General features: G+C 38.2%; 1 protein-coding gene across 3 annotated transcripts in view; it reads left to right on the plus strand.

Annotated features, from left to right (window-relative positions):
* LRRC4B (leucine rich repeat containing 4B) overlaps positions 1 to 20,780 on the plus strand; it is an 86,840-nt gene extending 66,060 nt beyond the window's left edge. For all 3 annotated transcript variants that reach the window (XM_039357832.1, XM_039357830.1, XM_039357831.1), the window contains exon 2: positions 2,879 to 20,780. In XM_039357832.1, coding sequence (XP_039213766.1) covers positions 2,933 to 4,873 — 1,941 coding nt within the window. In that variant the 5' untranslated portion in view covers positions 2,879 to 2,932 and the 3' untranslated portion in view covers positions 4,874 to 20,780. The remainder of the gene's footprint in view (positions 1 to 2,878) is intronic.
* The last annotated feature ends 1,183 nt before the right edge of the window (positions 20,781 to 21,963 follow it).

Consider the following 21,963-nt stretch of genomic DNA (forward strand, 5'->3'; position numbering starts at 1 on the left):
AAATTGAGGAACATAATAGCACATTGGAGCAATGCTGTGCTGCTTATTCTTTGCAGTTCTCATTTAATTGGATAAATGAAAAATTGTTTTAGGAATTATTTGACAAGAGAAGAAAATTATCATAAAATTATTATAATTGGCATGTGGTGTTTCCATTTCCATTACAAGCTGGCCTTTTGCATACACCAGGTGCTTCAATGAAATTCTAACATGTTTAAACCTTTCACTCTGCTTTTTTGTGATTGGGATATTAGGCAGTCAGGGAAATCCAAAGTAATGGAAATTAGAAATAGCAATAACCCTTAGACTTATATACTGCTCCATAGTGCTTAACAGCACTCTGAGCGGTTTAAAAATGACAGCATATTGTTCCCAACAATCTGGGTCCTTGTTTTACCAACCTCAGAAGGATAGAAGACTGAGTCAGCCACAAGCCAGTCAGGATCGAACTCCATTCTGTGGGCAGATACTGCATTCTAAACACTGCACCACCAATTATCTGAAAGGAATAGGATTTAGTGCTGTGCAGCCCTTTGGAATGGAAGGCAAATGTTGTCTTTTTCTATAGTGCTGCAGCTTGGAGGGCCATTGTGCAATCCCAAGATAATATTGAATGTAGCTGCTTTAAGAGGCTGTAGACTGGTGCTACATGGGTGACCATGTACCCTGTACACTATGAAACACACTTCGGTGTTTCTAAAGCACAGTCACAATACATCAGTAGCCTCTACCACAAACATCCTCAGAAGGTGATGTGGAATAGGAATTATGTGCAAGGGAAAAAGCAGTGTCACTGATTCAACACATCTCCACTCCTTTTGCACATACATCACAATGCATTAATAATAAATATAATATAGAAATAATAATAATAATAATAATAATAATAATAATAATAATAATAATAATAATAATAATAATAATAATAATAATAATAGGAACTGCTTCCATCTTGCGATCATATCTGTAATACCATCAAATATCCACATCTGCTTATCCCAGGTCATTGATAAGGACTCGATAGATAGACAAAATAGCAAATCCAGTCTGAACATCTGGCTGACTGTGCGATGATCCATAATAATAATAATAGTAATGACTTGAACATCATTGGCATTGACTAATTCACCATCAGTCAATTGCAAAAGGCAGCTTTACTGGGGACAGCTTCCATCCTGTGATGGTATCTGTAACACCATCAAATATCCAGATCTGTCTATCCCAGATCCTTGGTAAAGACTCAATAGGTAGACAAAAATGCCAAATCCAGCCTAAACAGCTGGCTGACTGCGGATGAATCATCATCATCATCATCTTGGGGCAAAGGGGTACAGGGAAGACTGAGGAATTCCCTTTCATAATTTTAACTTACTGGATCCTGTGAATACTTTTGCCTCCAAAATCAAAAAAGTAGAAAGAGAAGAAGGTAGAAAAACAGAACTTGAGAAATGGCAAGGTATATTTCACCCTATCATTACTGTGAAATAAAAACTAGGAGGTTGGGCTGACAAGTCCTATACTTGAATCTTAACTAAGAGTTTTTATTCTAGCTGGGTAGGCCTGGAACAAGTACTATTATGCTAGCTTAAACTATTTCTGACTATTTGCCAGAAGAAAATGGAAGCAATTTCTGGAATTTCTTTATATGGTGGATTCTTAGCAGGATGAATGCTAGTAATGAAATCCAATTATAGTTCATCCTTTCTCATGGTGGGAAGAGGAAGCATTTATTTTCTAAACCTTATAATATGATTTTTTTTAAAAAAAAAAATCAAATTCTCTTTTGTATAGGAAAAGCATTTTCCAGGATTAACTATGGAACCACACAACATTTTCTGCAAAACAGCATTTTGCATAAGCTACTAGAAATAAGTCGTGTAATTAGAGCTTCTGAAAACAGTAACACCTTAAAATTGCATGCTGTTAACATGCAATTACTTGTTTCTATGTAGAAAACTAGCATCTAAAGATTTAGCCTTCTGATTGGCCCGAGAATCTAAGTTTTGATTGCAGGGAATTGTCCTATATATTTTGCTGAGACAAAGGACAAAATGGTGCCAGTAGTTTCCTACTGATCATAGGACAGCAATTTCCATTGTATTTTACAGAAATCTAATATAGTGATCTACAGTGTAATGTATACAACTGTGCTGTGTCATTTAATATCTGATCACTGTTCATTCACTGGCCCAGCTAGTCTCTCCTTGTGACTCAAGTGAGGCAGTGCACTATTGGCAATACTACTGAGCAATATGGTGATCAGGATACTGCATATGGAAGACTCATTGGATATACAACATCAATTACATGCTGTGTACTGGCTCAAATGGGGCATTTCCTAAAAAATATTCTGTGTTACAAGGATGCAAATGGGACACACATCCTCCCCCCATTCTTTTTTTGTGGTTGCACAAGACAAGCAAATTCTCTTGTTGCAGCCCCTGGAGTCTCCTGTCTTGGCATGACTGGTTAAAAACTGCATAGAGGAGAGTTGTGTTGAGAGAAAGTGACTGGCCCTAGGTCATCCAGCTGATTTTTCATGTCTAAGGCAGGAGTAGAACTCTCTCTATCATTTCTACCTTCCTATCTACCCATTCATCCATCCATCATCATCTGTCTGTTTATCTATCTATCCATCCACAGTCTGTCTAATCTCTCTATTCTTCTGTATCTCTATCTCTCTCATCTCTCTTGACCTTTCATCCCTACATCTTGCAGTAATTCCATAAATTCTGTAAATTAATCAGATGGTATAGAAAGAAATCTGTGTCTTGAACTGCCCAAAATCCATTTCACTGAATAACTCCTGAACTCCAGTTCTTCTAATTATAAATATATCTGGTTTGGGAGCCTTATTTTTCTTTTTTCTTCTTCCCAGTTTCTGAAGATCTGAGCATCAAACGTGCTGTTCACTGAAGCATGAGCTTTGGACATGGCCACCCACCGCTGCACTCGGAAGCCTTGGCTGGCCCCCGGGATCTCTAGAATGATTTGGAAACATCTTGTTGTCATCTCCCTCTGGCTGCCATCATTTGTTTTGGGTGGAGCCTCTCCCACTTCCTGCCCAGCTGCTTGTTCCTGCAGCAACCAAGCCAGCCGGGTCATCTGTACACGCCGGGAACTGGTGGAAGTGCCCGAGAGCATTTCAATCAACACACGGTACCTCAATCTGCAGGAGAACAACATCCAGGTGATAAAGACAGACACTTTCAAGCACCTTCGTCATCTTGAGATTTTACAACTTAGCAAAAACCTCATCCGTAAGATTGAGGTTGGTGCCTTCAATGGCTTGCCCAATCTCAATACTCTGGAGCTCTTTGACAACCGGCTAACAACTGTCCCCACACAGGCCTTTGAGTACCTCTCCAAGTTGCGGGAGCTATGGCTGAGGAACAATCCCATTGAAAGCATCCCTTCTTATGCCTTCAATCGAGTCCCTTCTTTGCGGCGTCTGGATCTTGGAGAGCTCAAGAAGTTGGAATATATCTCAGAAGCAGCTTTTGAAGGTTTGGTCAATTTGAGGTACCTGAACTTGGGCATGTGTAACCTTAAGGATATCCCAAATTTGACAGCCTTAGTACGGTTAGAAGAACTTGAGCTTTCTGGAAATCGCCTGGACATGATCCGTCCAGGCTCCTTCCAAGGCCTGACTAGCCTTCGCAAATTGTGGTTGATGCATGCCCAAGTGGCCACCATTGAACGCAATGCTTTTGATGACCTTAAGTCATTGGAAGAACTCAATCTCTCCCACAATAATTTGATGTCCTTGCCCCATGATCTGTTCACCCCTTTACACCGCCTAGAGCGTGTCCACCTCAATCATAATCCTTGGCATTGCAATTGTGATGTGCTGTGGCTCAGCTGGTGGCTCAAAGAGACAGTGCCCAACAACACTACCTGCTGTGCCCGGTGCCATGCCCCACCAAACCTCAAAGGGCGATATATTGGAGAGCTGGATCAAAGCCATTTTACTTGCTATGCCCCTGTTATAGTGGAGCCTCCAACTGATCTTAATGTGACTGAGGGAATGGCTGCTGAGTTAAAGTGCCGAACAGGGACCTCCATGACATCAGTGAACTGGCTCACACCCAATGGCACACTGATGACACATGGTTCCTATCGGGTGCGCATTTCTGTCCTTCATGATGGCACACTCAACTTCACCAATGTGACAGTCCAAGACACTGGGCAATACACCTGTATGGTGACTAATTCAGCTGGCAACACCACTGCTTCAGCCACACTCAACGTCTCAGCTGTAGATCCAGCCACTACCGGTTATACTTACTTTACTACTGTAACTGTGGAGACCATGGATTCTAGCCAAGAAGAATCAATTCCTACAAAGAAGGAACCTGGGCCAACACCTTCCCAAGGCTGGGGCATGACTTATTCCACTACTTCACTGACTCCTCGCAGCACACGCAGCACTGAGAAGCCATTTACTATCCCAATCACTGATGTCACAGAGAACGGCATGAAAGATTTGGATGATGTAATGAAAACTACTAAGATCATCATTGGCTGTTTTGTAGCCATTACCTTCATGGCTGCTGTGATGCTCATTGTCTTCTATAAGCTTCGTAAGCAGCATCAGCTTCATAAGCATCATGGACCTACCCGCACTATTGAGATCATCAATGTTGAAGATGAGCTGCCTGCAGCAGCTGGAGCTCCCGGTGACAGCCACCTTGCACTTCCTGCCATTGAGCATGACCACCTCAACCACTATGCTGCTTTCAAGGCCCACTACAATAACAATAGTGGTGGTGGACCCCTCACGTGCTCCAAGAACCCCATGCTTAATTCCATCCATGAACCTCTTTTATTCAAGAGCAGCTCTAAAGAAAATGTCCAAGAGACACAGATATGACAGCCACAGCCTGAGGAAAAAAATAATAATTCTGTGGTGGGAGGGCGGCAAAGGATTAGTATATGCAGTGAGGAACATGTTCAGGAATAGCTCTTGCCTCCTCACTTTAAAAACAAACAAAAACAAACACAGGTCTTTCCACCACTGTGGCAGATCTTGGATTCCCAAGCCTCCACCAGTAGATATCTTTGATTCTCACCAAGTTAGCTTTTTATGTTCTCTTCTTTTTTCCTTCTGCAAAACAAGACACTGCTCTCACCTTCTGCCTGATCTTCCCTTTCTTTTCTTTTTCTCTCCCCTTTCCTTTTCTTATTTTTCTACCATACTCCCTTTACATTGGAGACTTTTTTTTATACAGATGGGGCTGTTTCTGTATCCAACTACCTGCTGTTTTACTTTGAAATGAAAGAAAGAAAGAAAAGAAAAGGAATAATAACAGTGACAAAGGAGGAAGGGAGGACATTTTCCTTTCAACGTCATGGGAATAATGTTTAGGAAGAAGAATAAAAACCAAGTGGAACGGGAAAGGGATTTTAAAAAATCTTATTTTGAGCTGCTTTCCGTCAAAATTCTATTTTCATCCATTGGGATACACAAAATAAATTAAATAAAGAGATGGGAGGTCATAATGGTGCCAGGATCCTCACCCCACCCTGCCCCACCTTTGGAGCATGTGGGGATGCTGGGCACACAGGGTTTGGGGAAATTTTTTATGACTAGTATTATTACTATGGGAAAGCAGGCACAGCCAATGTGCTCCCCAGAGACACAGGGGTGTGGAGGTATTTTTTAATTTGTAATAATCTAGGGTGGGAATGTTGGGTTTGATGGGGGTTGCACTTCCGGCCTAAAAAAATTGAAAAAGAAAAAAAGGGCCTGTGGATTCCCGTGACATTTTGGGGTCTGGTCTGAGTTTCTTATTTTAATAAAATCCATAAAGATGTTTCCAATCCTCCCTGGGATGGTTTTTTCAGTGGGGGGGGGGAAATAAATGTGAGCTATTATTCAAATGCATAAAATGCAGGGACAAGGATGATTTTTGGCAGCAGTGCAAATGTATATAGGGGCACAGGAAGGTATATGCTAGTACTACTCTTTTACTTAATCCTACTCTTCCTGTTCCTGACCTTATTAAGCTAAGCTACCAAGTAATAAGACTGTGTATGTGGATTGTGGGTTCTTGCATTGATTGCTTTGGGTGTTCCATTTATGTTCAAGAACTCATATGTAGAATCCTTCTTTAATTTCCGCCCGTTAATGAAGAGGTCACTGACCAAGAAAGTAAGATAGCACATACTAGAGACTTTGGGAATGGGGCCATCATATATGGATCTGTGATTTTCTGTGCTTTCTTTGAACCAGGTTGGTCATCACACATGAACTACCCTAATATCAATGAGGTAGAGATGAAGGTACTGCAACATACACAATTTCTCCCCAACACACATATTCTGCTACAGATCAGGAGGGATTCAACAGTTGTGATTTACATCATTCCCGACCATAGGAAGTATAGTGTGATCTCTATGGATGAATCTGCTTTCTTATATGGAGACCAAGGACTAATCATTTTAAGAAACAATTTTTTTTACATATTATGGTATTATGGGAAACCACAGAGTCCCAAAACTCATTGTTAGTAGTCATGGGATGTGAAAGATGTAGCCCAACAACCTTTGAAAGGCCGGAGTTTTCCCACCCATCATGCGAGAAGAAAAATTCCCACATCTAAAGACTTCACGTTATTTAAACTTCAACCCAGAAGAAAGCAACATATGTTATTTCAGCTAGATATAACAAGGCAATCTGCTGCACCTTCATAAGTGTTGGGACTGTAGTTTCTCAGTTGGAAAGCTGAATATTTGGGGAAAGCTGTGATAGATGGGGAGGCTGAGAACTTTCAGGCTTTCATGAGAAAAATTGGATTGAAGAAAAGATGGAAGGAAACATCAGAAGATTACATCACAAAAGAGACCTGGGAATGGAGAAGCAAAACTTTCAGGAGGCGTGAATGTTTGGGATAGGATAGAATCAACACTGTCTCCCCAACCTGATCTCCTGGGCAGGCAATTTATGTCAAAAGATGATTTGAGGATTTGGAGAGTTTAATACATATAGAGGACATCCAGTTGGGAAGGATTCTTATTATTGTTATTGTTATTGTGAGTTGCTCACAGTTGCTTAAGAGGGTCGTTCAAACAAATCTTTCAAATAAATAAAGGTGGTCTAGATATTTAAGGAATATGGATTAGATCAGGTTTTTGAAGGATGAAAATAAGGAATTATTTGGTTTGTGGAGTGCTATGAAAAAATGAAGGGTGAGGGATGACAACTTTTGACTAGATAGGAGAAAATTGCTGTAGTCAAGACAAAATAATGGTGAAATATGAAAAAGGGGGGGGGATTTTCAAAAGGCTGAAGAAAAATGAGCTATTCTTTTCTTGCACACAGAGAAGTGACATCTTTTGGTGGTGGATTCTGTGTGGAAGCAAAATATGCCCACTAAGAAAAAAAAATATTCTCTCTGTGTTTATCTTTTTTGGGTAGTAATATCAAAATAATTTTTTAAAATATATTTTTATTAAAATAGTTTTTCTTAACATAAAATACAAATGGAAATAAAGATAATGGAAAGAATAGGAAGGAAAGAAGTTAGAGGAAATAAAATAAGGAAAGAGGAAAAAAGAAACAAAAAGCAGTAGTTTCCAATTTTTTTCAATGCAGTAAGTTACCTAATAGAGTTATAGTATCAAGTTTTTTCTTGTGCCAAATAGTAACTACAAGCCATTTCTATACCAGTAGCCCGTTTAATCATCAAAACCCAAGACCAAAATTTCATTTTTTTCCCTCTTTCATACAGAAAGTCCAGAAGTGGTTTCCAGGTAACCACAAAACTATTTACCTTGTTATCCCTAATTAATGCAGTTAACTACATCACCATCTCTGCCAGTTCCATCATCTTCTCAATCCATTCCTCCATTGTGGGGGTTAATGCTTCTTTCCATTTCTGGGCATATAAAATGTTTGCAGCTGTCAACATCTATAGTAACAAAGTTCCATTTCCCCCCAATTCCTTATCTAATAATCCTAGAAGAAAAGTTTCTGGTTTCCCTTGTAATTGTCTAAAGAAATTATGAGGAAAGGAAAACTTCAGAAGAAAGATAAGATGATTAACCTTATTTGCTGTGGGCCAGCCATCCTGTACTACTCTGAATAGGCAGCTGGCCTTACAGGATTGCCGGAAGGGAAGAGAACTCTTAGCAGAAAGGCAGCAGGGCTTGTCAGCAACCTACAAGAGTATGGAAAGCCACTGAATTAGAGGAGGTTGTTGGGAGAGAACAGTAGGAAGGGGCAGATTCCAACAAAGAGAAAGGGAAACCCTAGGAAAGCACTGTCTCTCGCACAAACACTTAGTAGAAAGGTTGGAAAAGTGTTTGTAAAGAAGAAAACCCAGCCGAGAGGAGTTTCACAGTGACCATGACGTGTTAAAAGGATTTGAGATGTAGAAGTATCCACCTCTTTCAAAGACATTAGAAATCAGGAGGGAGAAGAAGAAAGTATTTGGATTTGCCATACAGAGGTGATCCATAAATGGCTTCTATAGACAGTCAAACTGAAGTCCCTCAGGACTACATGGAGCACTTGGTCCAATTATAAATCTGATTCCTAAAGGTTACTTTAAAGCAAAAAAACAATAAAGGGGACAAGGAGAACAACAGGGTAACTAGGTCAAGGGGAAACAAGGAAGATGCTGAAGGTGCAAACATGATGAAGAATGTGAGAAAGTATCAAAGTTTCCAGCTTTACTTTACTGAAAAAGGAATAGCATATCAGCTGCATCTTTTGGAAATTGAAGTTCAGAAGACATTCAGTTGGAGAAGAGTGCTTTAAAAATGGAAGATAGTGATTGTGCTCCTTCAGATGTTTTTGGATTACAGCATCTCTCATCATTGGTCCTACAGTGCTTAATGGGACTGCTGGGAACTAGAATTCAACTATAGTTGGGAAACCACTGATTGCCTGCTTAGGCTCTAGTCTACAAGGTCAGAGACATGGGAGAAAAGCTGCAGTGGAAGACAATGATACCTCTGTAATAACATTTTTACACATAGGTTGCTTTACCAAATTTAATGGAAGTACAGACAAGCAACTGAAGTTGGAGAACCAGATTTATTTTTTATTTATTTATATTCTGCCTTTATTATTTTTACAAATAATAGGTGGTGAATATACCCAACACATCCTCCTCTTCCTATTTTCTCCACAACAGCTCTGTGAGGTGGTTGTGCTGGGAAAGAGTGACTGGCCCAAAGGCACCTTTGGCTAAGGCTTGGGCAGGACTTGAACTCTTCTGGTTTTCTTGGTTTCTAGCCTGATGTTTTAATCATCAAGACCAAATTGGCTCTCAGATTCACAGTGTCCCCGTTCCTTCAAATCAAAATAAAATGGTGGTGCCTGTGGTTCAAACCAACTGCCTTTCAGCATACTGTATCTGCTGTACCCCTTTTCCTCTCACATATTAAAATGGGTGCATGCCTCCCTGATCATACTTGCATGTAACTAAACTAAACTTGTTCCAGCCTAACAATCACTTAGGTTCGTATTTCTGAGACATGGCTTTTTATTGCCCATTTATTCATTATCTAGTCCAATTCTACACACATATCTGGAATGGCTACCTGATTTACAGTTTATCCCAAAGCAAAGTGGAATCGCATCTTTTGTAAAATTTAAAAAGAGATCTTTGTGTGGGTTGAAGAAGTCATTCTTTCTTAAAACACACATATGCACCCAAAAATTCAGGACCACAGGAAGAAAGAAGACTTTGGTAGTGCTGCAGAAAAGCGGAGGTATGTGTATGTGCTAACAGATGCGGTATCTGGTACTGCAAGTATATTTTCTTGAAAGTGTGCTGGTTTATATCTTTATGAATGCCAAAAACTTGAAACATTTTGGCAATACCTTCCATGTATTCTGTGTTTTTATTCCTAAAATTCTAGTTTCTTTTTACCAAGAAATCCCAAACTAATATAAATGGATGTTGGTTGGTACATTGTATTCAGATTCAGATTCAAAATCCTTCTATTATTGTCTACTGAGTTTCTATGTATATTATCAATACCTTTGCTCAGTGGGAGCAGAGGGAATATATCTGTATGAATAGTAAGGTTTAAAAAAAGCTGTTCCCTTGACTTCTTAGCATTAATTTGAGAGGCACAACAGGCAGCTACATTCTCCCAACAAGATTATGCTGATTTTTTGTGTTTCCTCCTGGGAATGCAAAGTTGTTTCAAGCCAGTATGTGCTGTTCTTTCAAAGCACTACCTGTGCTGTGAGATTTGGATCTGCAAGGCGCAGCATGTTGAACAATAAAAATCAGCCAGGAAGCAGTTTCCATATTTCTCTGGCTGGAAAAGAACTTCTACCACTTTTCAACTCTCACATTTTTTTCTTCTGAAGAACAAGTCCAAGAAGAAAGAGGAAAACTGATTGAACCTTAAACCTTAACTTTTATGATCAAAGATAGATATGATATTTAAGATCCGTGTCTAGCATTCTTGATATTAAGGGTTCAAAGTTCAAAGCCCTAAATTGATTCAGCCAGGAAGGTATTTCTTTGTTTTAAAACATTTCCAACTGATTCGTTTCCTGACCACAATGGCTTTTTCTTAGGGAAGTGTTGCCTTTCTCCTGCCTCCATGAGTTAATCTATCAGAAAAACACAAGCTGAAACTCCTGTGCTGTTTGCAGCCTTCTCCTCCCCACCCCATTTTAAAGATGATCCCTTGAGCCCCTAACATTTGCCACTATCTATAATTCTTTTTTTTTTAGTATGACACAAGAGGAAAATTATGAGATATAATCACATTAACTGAAAGGAACTAATTCAAATTTAATTAACTTGAAAATTAAATTAAATCTAACTTTGTTTCTGTCCAGCTCCAATCATTTCTTTATCCTTTACCTAATTTTTTTTTTTGAAGCATACTTTCCCAGCATTTCCATCAAAGACTGAGAGGTTTGTGCCCTGAACAAAATGGAGGAAGCATTAAGATTAAGGATAAAGACAGGCAGAAGAAAAATTAAAGATCTCTCTACCAACACTGATATCATAATCTAGATAGTGGCTCCCCTTATGTTTGAAGAAAAGATGAAGCTGAAGGTTACATTCTCATTATCATTGTTTTTTCTCATCTGCATTTCCTGACTTCCAGAGCTGAGGAGAAAAAGAATTGAACTCAACATTCCCACTAATTATGGATGCACCTCCCATTTTGAAATTCCAGTTGTTTTTATTGGCAATTACAGCAAAGTTATTTTTTTATCCTTCATTCCACTTGCTGGAGATGCTGACAATTCTTTGTTCTAAATATAAGGGCTGTTCTAAAATAGAGTAGCTTTTATTGATCAGCCATTTAAAATGGAATAACTTTTATTTGCATCTTAGTTTTTGTAATACAAAGGAAAACGGAAACCCAAATTCAAAACTATAAAATCCATTAATAGGGTACATTTTTTCAGTACCAACTGATAATGTTCTCCTGTGCGAATGAACCTGAATTAATAATGGTACCTTACATGCCAGGAAAATTTGCTTGTGTATCAGAGGAACTTTGGTTCTATAACTCAGGAAGTAACACTGTAATTATACCCAATAATTTCCTCCTAATTTAATGTGCTTTGTGATATCACCAATAATCCCAACATATATTGATGCTATGGAAAAGTTAGATTAGCATTTGGTAGGGTAGCAACAGAAATCTTGGAACAGATATCCAAATGCTTTAATGTGTTTATACTTACAAAGATCAGAATTGTGCAAGCCATAATATTCCCTGTGATACTCTGTGGAAACAAAAATTGAACTTTGAAGAAGCAGGGTATGAAGAGTATGGGTGCTTTTGAACTTTGGTGTTGGAGAAGATTCCTGAGAATAACATGGGTAGCCAAGAAAGCAAATCAATGGAACATCAAAAAGATTAATCCAGAGATCTTACTTGAAAAACAAATAACTAGGTTCAAATTATGAGAAGACCCAGCTTTCCTGGGAAAGGCAGAAGGAAAGAGAATAAGAAGATGATTAGCAACAAGATGGATAAACTCAATTATAGTGGCTGCACAGATGGAAGACCTGAAAGACTAGATTAGATACAGATCATCATGGAGAAATTTTATCTATGTCACTAAAAGTTGACAACAACTTGATGGACCTAATTAATTATTTAACTACTAATACTATTGATACTACTACTACTGCTATTATTATTTACACTACCAGTGTGTACAGAACATTAGAGGAGGAGTACTGTAAATGGTACTCTTCAGTCAGAAGTGTGGGGGGAAATAACCTTATAAACTCATGTTCTATTGGTAAACTATTCTGTGTTTTCATTATCACTTCTTGTCACCAGGGAAAAAATTATTAAGGATAGTAAAAAACATCCATGACTGTCAGTTCTGCAAAATATTCATCTGGAAGCATCTCACTATACTGAATGGTTGTGCAAAATGATAATAACTGCCTTGTAGCTTTGATATCTAAAAACTGGCTAAGGCTTCCTTAAGTCTCGTCAGTCTTTTGTAAAGTATATCCCAGAAAACTGAACTACGTTATTATAAATACAAGGAACTATATGCAATTTTATATCTTCCAATATAAAATTGTATATAAGAAAAACTATATGGGAAAATGTATGTGATTATTCTTGCTAACAATATTTAAAACTTGGCTATGGTTTAATTGTGAGGGAACATGTAAATTGTGGGGAAACATGTAAAGCACAGATAGCACTAAAAAAAAGTAAGTTTTAAGATGAAATTTGAAGATAAGGGTAGCACTTTCAAATGTTCTCTGGGATATAAGTCCCTAAAATGAACAATCTTAAACATAAAGGGCTGATATTTTATTAAATATCTCAGAAATAAGAGACTGTCTACTGAGAAGGTTATGATATGTCATTACCATTTTAATGGTAATGGAAAGCTGGAAAGGAAAAGAGATCTCTTATGCCAAGATAGAAAAGAACAGCTGAAGAAACCATAATTCATGTGAAGTTCCAAAAAGAAAAAAGGGAAGAAAGAAAGAAAGAAAGAAAGAAAGAAAGAAAGAAAGAAAGAAAGAAAGAAAGAAAGAAAGAAAGAAAGAAAGAAAAGAAAAGAAAAGAAAAAGAAAAAGAAATGATCTCTGCCCTAGAATCATTCTTCAATATATGTTGCTCATTTCCTGGTAGCCATTTCTCACTTTGTTCCCCACATGTTTTGACAATATAAAAATGGATGGTTAAATTCTATTTAAATATTTGTAAGAATTTAAGGACATAAAACAACTTTTCCCAAGCTAATGTCCTGAAATATTTTAGGATTCTAGATCCTAATAGGGACTATAGTGTATTTTTATTTAGTAAACAAGTTTAAATCTATGTATGATTAATTCAGAATAATTCTGACTCTGTAAGGGCACCATGGTCTTAGGCAAGTCTACATAAAAATGCCAGATTAGTTGATTAATTGCAGTAATGTGTTATAAAACATTTCGCTAGTTTTGATCAAATGATTAAATTAATCTGATTGTTAACTGTGATGACAGGACTTGAAACTTCAACTATATTTGGAGAGAATAACTATAAATTGTTTATCTATTAAATATACATTTGTTTCAGGTTTCAGGGTGAACGAGTAAGATGGATAGAATCCGTTTTATTTCATTTTCTCCACATTTCATTTGTTTTAAAATATATTTGTTTATTTTTTCTGATTTCTCTATGATTGTAAATTGTACTGGAATCATCAATCATCATAAGGAGTGAAATTACATTGGAAAAATTTACAACAGGGACAATATTAATCTGAAAATCTAATCTGTGCTTTAATTTGAATTTTTATCAATTTATAAAGCAAGATCACAATCAAAGGCCACAATTTCAAGACTGTACTTGAAATATATCAAATCTTTTATTGCCGCACAGCACTCCATGCCATAAAACATTGTACAGAATAAGAAACTTCATATAGATAATATTATTGTCGAATCAATGGAAAACAGTTATTTAGAAAACTAATATAAATGGTTTTAAGAATGTCATTAGAATTGATAAACTAATCAGTTGATGATATTTGAATAAGATTCCTAGACTTGATATTTCTTCCTAAATCCCTTTCTATGAAGCATGGCTGGTCAATAAACTGCTTGATTTATTTTATTTAAAAATCTGGCTGTAGGATCCTTGAGACTGGTAAGATTTTATCTTCTTATTGCAAGTATGTACAAATCCTCACCAGATTTTCTTTCATCCCCAGCCCATAGCTTAACATCAGCTCAAAGTCAGCTGTTAACTGTTCCATTTTTGAAGTAATATGCTCCTTCTCCTCGCACAATTTTTGTTATGAATAAAATACTGGATATTTCACTGACAATGTGGTTGTGAATGCATCAGGAATGGGATATGCCCAGCATCTTTGGACATTTTAGTCTAGTGTAAACAGGCCCCTTGCCCTCTTTGTTGCTGGGCACTGCTCTACATGAACTTTGGCTTTTGCTACAGAAGAGTTGAGGTGCTTGACTTCCAGAGAGGCATCTGCCCATGATGGGTGCTTTCTAAGCTCCAATAGAGCTCACTCCTGATAAGCAAGGTTTTAATGGTCATTTGAAAGAGGCCTAGGCCTTTGTTCTAAAACAGGACTAGTACAATTGCCTTGAAGGTCATTTTAACCATGAAAGAGCTGAGTTCAGCCATCTATATATTGTTGGTTCTGACACCATTGGGCACATTCAAGTTTTCTGCTTCTTGGGAGCTTCATGTTGTACTTTTTACTGTTTTAATTTCTTGGGATGATGATGAGTTTTGGGGAGCTTCTTCTTCTATGCTGGCAACCTGTCTGCCAGATTATTTTTAGAGAGTTTTATCTCTCTTTCAGAAGAGTCCTAAATCCCTGTTTAGAAATAGATTGAAAGACAAATAGATCATAGGTCCATAGCACCTCCACAGAGTTTTTTTAGTTCAGCCAATTGAAAAATAGCTAAGTACATCATTCCAATATATGTTTAGCTGCATTCCATCCTACAGTATTGAGAGATATTAGTGTTTTCTTGTTGGCAGCCTTACAACAAGAAAACTCTCTAATGTAGAGTTTTGGTATTTGGCAATCAGAAACTGGATACCTGGAAAGTTGATGTCAAAGTTAGAAAGACCCTTAATGCTAACATCAGTTAGCTCATTGAGTTGAGTTTCACGGGGCAGATTAAAGTACCAGCCAACTCAGTATCTTTCCTTATCTTTCATATTAGTAGAATCCAATCCTTGTCATGATGGTGTAGTATCCTATCTGCATAAGGTCTGACTCTTTTTGCTGTTCTATGTGTGTTCCAGTTGTCTAATTAAATACACTATTTAATGGCTGGGCAATTATTTAAGAGCTGATAGTGGATATTTCCTACCTCCCCTCTTACGATATGCATGTTAGTATTGCCTAGATAATGAATTTATCACTGGCAATTAAAGCTGGCCTACTATTAAGAACTGTTCTTCTTAAGAGGGGATAGAATTACAAACATTTCCCAACTGGACATTTTAGCAAGATGGCTAAGGTTTAAGGAGCATGGATCAAATGGTTTGTGCTGCACAAAGCAACGGGCTAAAATTATTTAAAATGTGACTTGAGCTAGTATCATATAAGCCAGAAATAAAATTGGGGTTGCCAAATTGTTCCAAATCATTGGCAAGGAAATATTCCCAATGAAGTTAGTTTGATGCAGCTTGGTAACTAAATGATTTAACCATTAAACAGTGGAGACTCACAAACATAGATATCCACTATGAATATTAATCTATATAGCAGGGGAAAAGCTAGGTTGGAAACAGTTTCCATCTTTTCCTATACAGAAGAAATATGTACTTGTGTGGTAAAAAAAAGTCTGTTTCCTTAGATAAACCACCACTCTACCATTTGGAATTGAAGTGATTATCTGGCACAATTTTCACTTTGGAAAGACATGATTCTGTTAAAAATGTATCTGCAAAGGGGCAGCTCCTCATTTTGGTCAAAGGAGCTACCATGAAGAGAGACTATTCTATTTGCTTCATTGGCAAGGGGATTATTGCCTGACCTTGAGTATGGAAATTCAGGATGCTGCAACTCATTTCGGTTGGGCAGACTAAAAAGCCTCCTTAACTTCTCTTGGGAGGCAAGGTAATTCTCCATGCCATGGAAGATTAGGTAGCCATCTCTGTGCCATAAAAATAGATTTCACACAATGTATGTAACTATGAAAACAACAATATGATTCTAGCTGAATGCTCAGCAGCTTGCTCAACATTTGTTTAGATACTTTCAGGGATGTACAGATTTATTTCAGGCCTAGTGATGGGTGACTCTGTTTCTTTTTATCCAATTTTAAGGTTTTTGCCTTTCAAAACCTCTAATTTTATTAAGGTATGTAGAAAATATAATTGTTAAGTCCTTACTCAACATGAACTGATTTTTTGGGTCTACACTACACTGCTAAATGCAATTGGAAAGGACCATATTGCTCTTGTCTCCCAGGTATCTATTGAAATCAAGTAGCTGATAAAGAAAAAAAAATAGTAACCTGAATTTAGCCCCTAAAGCCACTGAATACATGAATTTGGATAGGATCTTCCAAGAACTAAATAGAGTTCATTAGGGGCTCTTTCTCATGGTTATATTAAAGTACCTTCTATGAGATGACAGAAAAAATACCAGATTAGTCTTCACTGTTCTAGTGGCCAAGCTCTCTTTTGCTTCAGGAATGAGCCTGAGAGCAAGGCTGTCCTTACTTTTTTGTTGTCAGAAAAGTTCAAGATAGCAATTGATGAATTGCTTTGGCTGCATTCCCCTTCCTCTTTTGTCACTATCCTTGGCAAAATCAACCATAATATATGTTGGAGAGGTCTTGGGTGTCTGAAGGTAAATATCAGAAAAGGTGGTTGTAGCTATTTTTCAGGTCACTGTTTGACATGGATATGCTCTATACTGGTGTCTTGGCATTTCTGACAGAGGTCTATTGGTCTGCTGGAAGACCGGCATTCTAATGTCCAAAAATATCCTGACCATTAAGGATGGCCTAGGAGGTATGGAATGAAGCAGAGGTAAGGTGACATGGCACATCAAGAGACTTCCCATTCATTTCATGTTGTGCTCCTCCCATGCCCCACTGACATATACTGGAACATCAGAATATGTAGGATGAAGCAGGGTTCATCATATCGAGAAATGTTCCTCTCATTTTACCCAAATGACCTGTGACGCTTTTGGGCACAGGTTGATTACTCTTCTAGAAGATTGTAGACCCATATTCAAAAGTAGTCCAAATAACAGGTTATAGGCATGATGCAGAGGTTGTGACGAACATCAGAAGTTCTCCCTTTCTTTTCTTTGGCTGCACATATGTCCTGTGAGTTTAGAAGTGGAAGTTGACAGAGTTCTTGTTCAGCTCTCAAATTGGTGAAAGCTACTTTCACCCAGAAACATCCCACAAAGCATGCAAACTTGCATTTGGAGTAGGCAAAATGATACAAACAAACACCCCAGTGAAAATAGTACAAAGCAGTGCAACCTGAAGGTCCTTGTTGGCGGAAGCAGTGGAAAGATTATAGCATACACATTTGGGATGGAACTAGCAGCACAATGTTTAGAATTGTGTGTATAACTCTTCTAGAGAATCCTGGTATGTAAAGTACCCATATATTCCAAAATAATATTTTGTGAATATAAGCAGATGCCTCTGTGAAAGCCAGGTGTCCAATCTCATTTGCAGCCTCTTGTCAAAATGGCCATGGGTGGCAATGTCCAACGACTGGAGGAGAGAGATACTGCATGTTCACAGCACCAAAACTGGCCAATAAGAGCTGGAGACAGTGGTATCATTGTTAATCACTGACATCACTGCCAACATTACCAACTCTACAGAAGCCCGTGTAACTAGAAGCAACCTCCCCAAAATTTGGTTCATTTAGAAACCTGATTAAGCACATTGTATGAATGCAGTATACAGCTTGGCTTCAATACTATTGTGCTTACTCACTTCCTGCTAATATTTATCTATATGCCTAAGCTATCCTTCCTTGCTGGTATCCCAGCTCAATTCCAATCAAAGCCAAATTTGATTATAGTGATTGACCAGAAATCCATTATAATAAATAAATCATGATATAGAATAAGACATATATCAATTTCCATCTGTAAGCAAGTTACAAATGAAATGTATGATGCCATTCTTTGAGAGACTCAGAAGCAAATTCTTTCTTATCAAATTGAATGTATAGGAAAGAAAAACTTTTTCTCACTGGCACTATTAAATATAAAACATATGCGTGATATTTAGGATGGTTCTACAATAGTTGCTTATTTCAGAATTACTAACCTCTTTTCTTTTGTAGGAAGTCAGCACCTTACTGACCCCCCAGAGAATGAAATATTTGGGGGAATATTAAAAGAGGCAAGATAGGATTTGCCTAGCCAGCAAAACAGGGTGAAGAGAACTGTATTCCCTTTTTCCTTACCTCTGTACCTTTAAGAAAAGGCCACGGTTGTCAGGAGGGAATGTTTTAAGCTCATTTTAGAGGAAAAGTTTTAGTTATGCATTTTTCTGTTTGTGTTGCAAATGGGGTTTCTCTGTCTATCCTTTTCCTGAAACATGAGGTATGTCCATCCGCAAGAGCCTCTCAAGTTTGCTTGTGTGGGGAAACTTTCTTAAGTTACTTTTCTTATCTTATCTGATTACATATAAGCATATTTTCAGTCTCTAAAATAATGTGTTCTTTTTGTCAAGTGTGTATTGATAATGCTGGGCCAAATGCTATCAGGATGTTTAAAATTTCAAAACAAATGTTAAAGGTAGACTCTCCTGCCCCTGGCAAATTGTACACATTAAAATATTAGGTATATAAAATTATTTGGAGCTTTCAGCATTTTCAAGCTGCCTAGCATGCATTTGTTTAGTTTCAGAAGTGATACCCTTCATCTTTTTGTTCTCTTACCAGAATCCAGTTTCTCTTTTTTCTCATCTGTGGTGTCCCCATTTTGTTTTGACTGGTCTTATCTGTTTCTTTAACAACTGCAATATTAATGTCTTTTCAAAACCCTGCCTGCAAGCTATCCACCCCTCTCCATCTCTTATCCTCTCTTCTCCATTCCTATGTCAGACCAACAATGGCTGTTCTGGGAGGGTCACCCACAAAGGGGGGGAGGGGCACTGTTCTCATATCTTTCAGGCCTGTACAGATGACCCTCAGCAACCTTTGGAAGCAGAGCACACTGACCAGACATGCCTCCAGAGAAGACCCTCCATTAATTTGAGCCAGGAATTGGGTTTGGATCCAGCCATCTACTAGAAAGTCATCATTGCAACCAAAGTGGAACAGATCTTCCCAGGCCTACATCACCAAGATGCCTGTGAAAGCTGCAGAAAAAAGGACTTCTGGATCCATTGGCCACCACGTAAAGCCTCAGAAGACAACTGGAAAGACTATGGGGGGAGGGCAGAAACTCATTGTAAGGTTTTCTTTCTTGCCTCTTTTATGTTGTAATTAGCCAGTTAAATGGATTCATGGAGGGATGACATTTGGGAGTGGTTGGCACAGCAAGTCCTAAACACCTCAGACTTCTGTCTTGTGGGAGGGAAATCTGTCAAGGATGTTTGTATTACCTGCCTTGTAGAAGTAGCGGCAGATCACGCACACCATTCAGAATCACACTGAGGCTATCCCCTTCACCTACCTCTATGTAAAGCTCCCCAGGCTGGTTCTTGCTCTGTGGCACTAAGGCCCATGCAGTCATATCTTTCTGCCAATTCCATAGGGGGGCATGCCCCCTCAGACAATTATGATTAACAATCCATATGTCCACACTGAAGAGGTAGCAGAAAAGAGATCTCCAAACCCCAAGCCCTGATTGTGACTCATAAATGATGTTGCCCAGTAAAGCAGAATATGTTGCACTGGTAGTCTCATTAGTGGGAGTTATAGGGCTCACTGTGTGAAATTTCAGAAATATTAATAGCCTGGCTTGCATACTGGCTAAGCCCAATTTGACATCACAAACCCTGGATGTACTAAACTGGAGCTAAGGCAGGTTCAGGAAGCAACCCCTGAAAATGGGCAGCCAGTAATTATTTACTAAGACAAAACCATGGCTGTGAAGAATTTTGGGGCATGTGCTTGTTTCAAACCTGACTGAAAGCTCACAGAAAGTGACATCAAACATCTAAAATGAATTGGCACAAAATATTGGATACTATAAATTTTCTTTCTACCTTCATTGGCTAAAAGCTCTTCTTTTGGGAGCCATTGTGATAACCATGAAGAGTGCTTCTCTGCTGCCTCCACCAGTGTATTTTCCTTTGCCCCAGTAGCCTGCAAAATCATCTCCCATCTTAACCTCCCAAGTAAGAATGCCAGCCAAATATCCCTTAATGATGAGCTCAAAAGACAATAAATACCAAGTCTACTCAGACAGGATCTAAAATTGTGCAAAATTCAAATATTTCAGAAAATATTTGAATTAGCACAAAATGGAGGATATTGTAGGAAGTAAGCACCCCCCTAGAGAATGAAATATTTTGGGGAATATTAAAAGAGGCAGGATAGAATATTTCTCCTGAAGGAAAAATGGAGAAAAAATCTTAACAATAGCAGAAAGCAACTCTAATCTTCCTGCTATAGAAAAAGAAAGCCTCAAGCAACTTTCAGCCCCCACAGCTGATGGGATTAAGAAGTTACAATTCCCCCACCCAACTCCAAGGACAGGACATGACCTCCCAGCCACAGTGGGAGTCAGGCAACAATAATTAGAATACCAAAAGGGCACATTCTTACACAGGTCAAAGTACATTTCACAACAGGCATCTCAAACACAAAATCCCAAAGAAGGTATAAAAACCCACCCACTCTCAACTCCATTTTGTTAGCTGTCCCAGAACTGCATGCTGTTGTTGATTATGCTCATCATTAAACCTTCTTTCCAAACAGCTAGCCTCCATTTTATTTCCAGCGTCTTAGCCTCCATTTTATTTACTCCCGGATTGGAAATAGCCTGATCTTTCTTTCTTTCTTTCTTTCTTTCTTTCTTTCTTTCTTTCTTTCTTTCTTTCTTTCTTTCTTTCTTTCTTTCTTTCTTTCTTTCTTTTCTTTCTTTCTTTTCCTTTCTTCCTTCCTTCCTTTGAAAATTTAACCTGCACAAGACTTATTCCCTTCCCCTTTTCTGAGGTTCTTCCAAGTTTTTAGATCACAAAAAAGCTTACCTTTTCTGGAAAGAAGAGAGCAATAGCAAAGTTTCCAGGATACTATTTTAATTCTGTTTTTTATTTATTTTTTAAAACTGTATATTATTTAAAAATAACACTTAATTGTACAAAAATTGAAAGCAAAAATAATTTACAACATCTGATATTTCTAGGGATTCTATGTTTATTGATTATTTTTCTTAATATTATTGAAGTGATTAGAGCAGTGCTTCTCAAACTTTACCACTTTAACATATGTGGACTTCAACTCTCAGAATTTCCCAACCAGCCATGTTGGGGGAATGCAATCTAAAAAGCAGTGGCTCGAGTTGTTGGAATGCTGGGCAAAAGGTTAGCAAGGTCAAATTCAAGACCCAAGAGCTGCAGTGGCAGGGGGAGGGGGTGAGCTCTTGCCCTTCACTCCCCACCGGGGACATGAAAGGAGCACCCAACTGGGCATTCCCAGGGCAACGGTGCTGTCACCAGCTAATCCTTTCAACCTGGAAGCGCTGAAAATTGACAGCAAGGTTTATTGCCATTTTGAAGGAAGTAACTGGTAAAAATGGAAAAGATGCTCATCCTGTTCCCTCCAAATAGAGACTGCCAAGCTCTGTGAAATGCCTTCCCAACCCCCCTTGCCCTGCATAGCTTTCAGCAATCTTCAAAATGTTAAGTATAGTATAGGCTATCAAAACGTTCCCCACCCTTATGTTTAATAAAAGTTAATGTCAGGCTATTTGGCAGCTATCTAAAACTAAAAGTGATTCTTTCCAGGCACGATTCTTTCCAAGTACAATTCATAGAGTCTCTTAAGCAAGATGTACTGAGCAGAAAGGTATAAGAGTATGAA

Source organism: Crotalus tigris, unplaced genomic scaffold (assembly GCF_016545835.1).
Source record: "Crotalus tigris isolate CLP2741 ecotype Arizona unplaced genomic scaffold, ASM1654583v1 scf7180000018954.1357295, whole genome shotgun sequence".
NCBI lineage: Eukaryota > Metazoa > Chordata > Lepidosauria > Squamata > Viperidae > Crotalus > Crotalus tigris.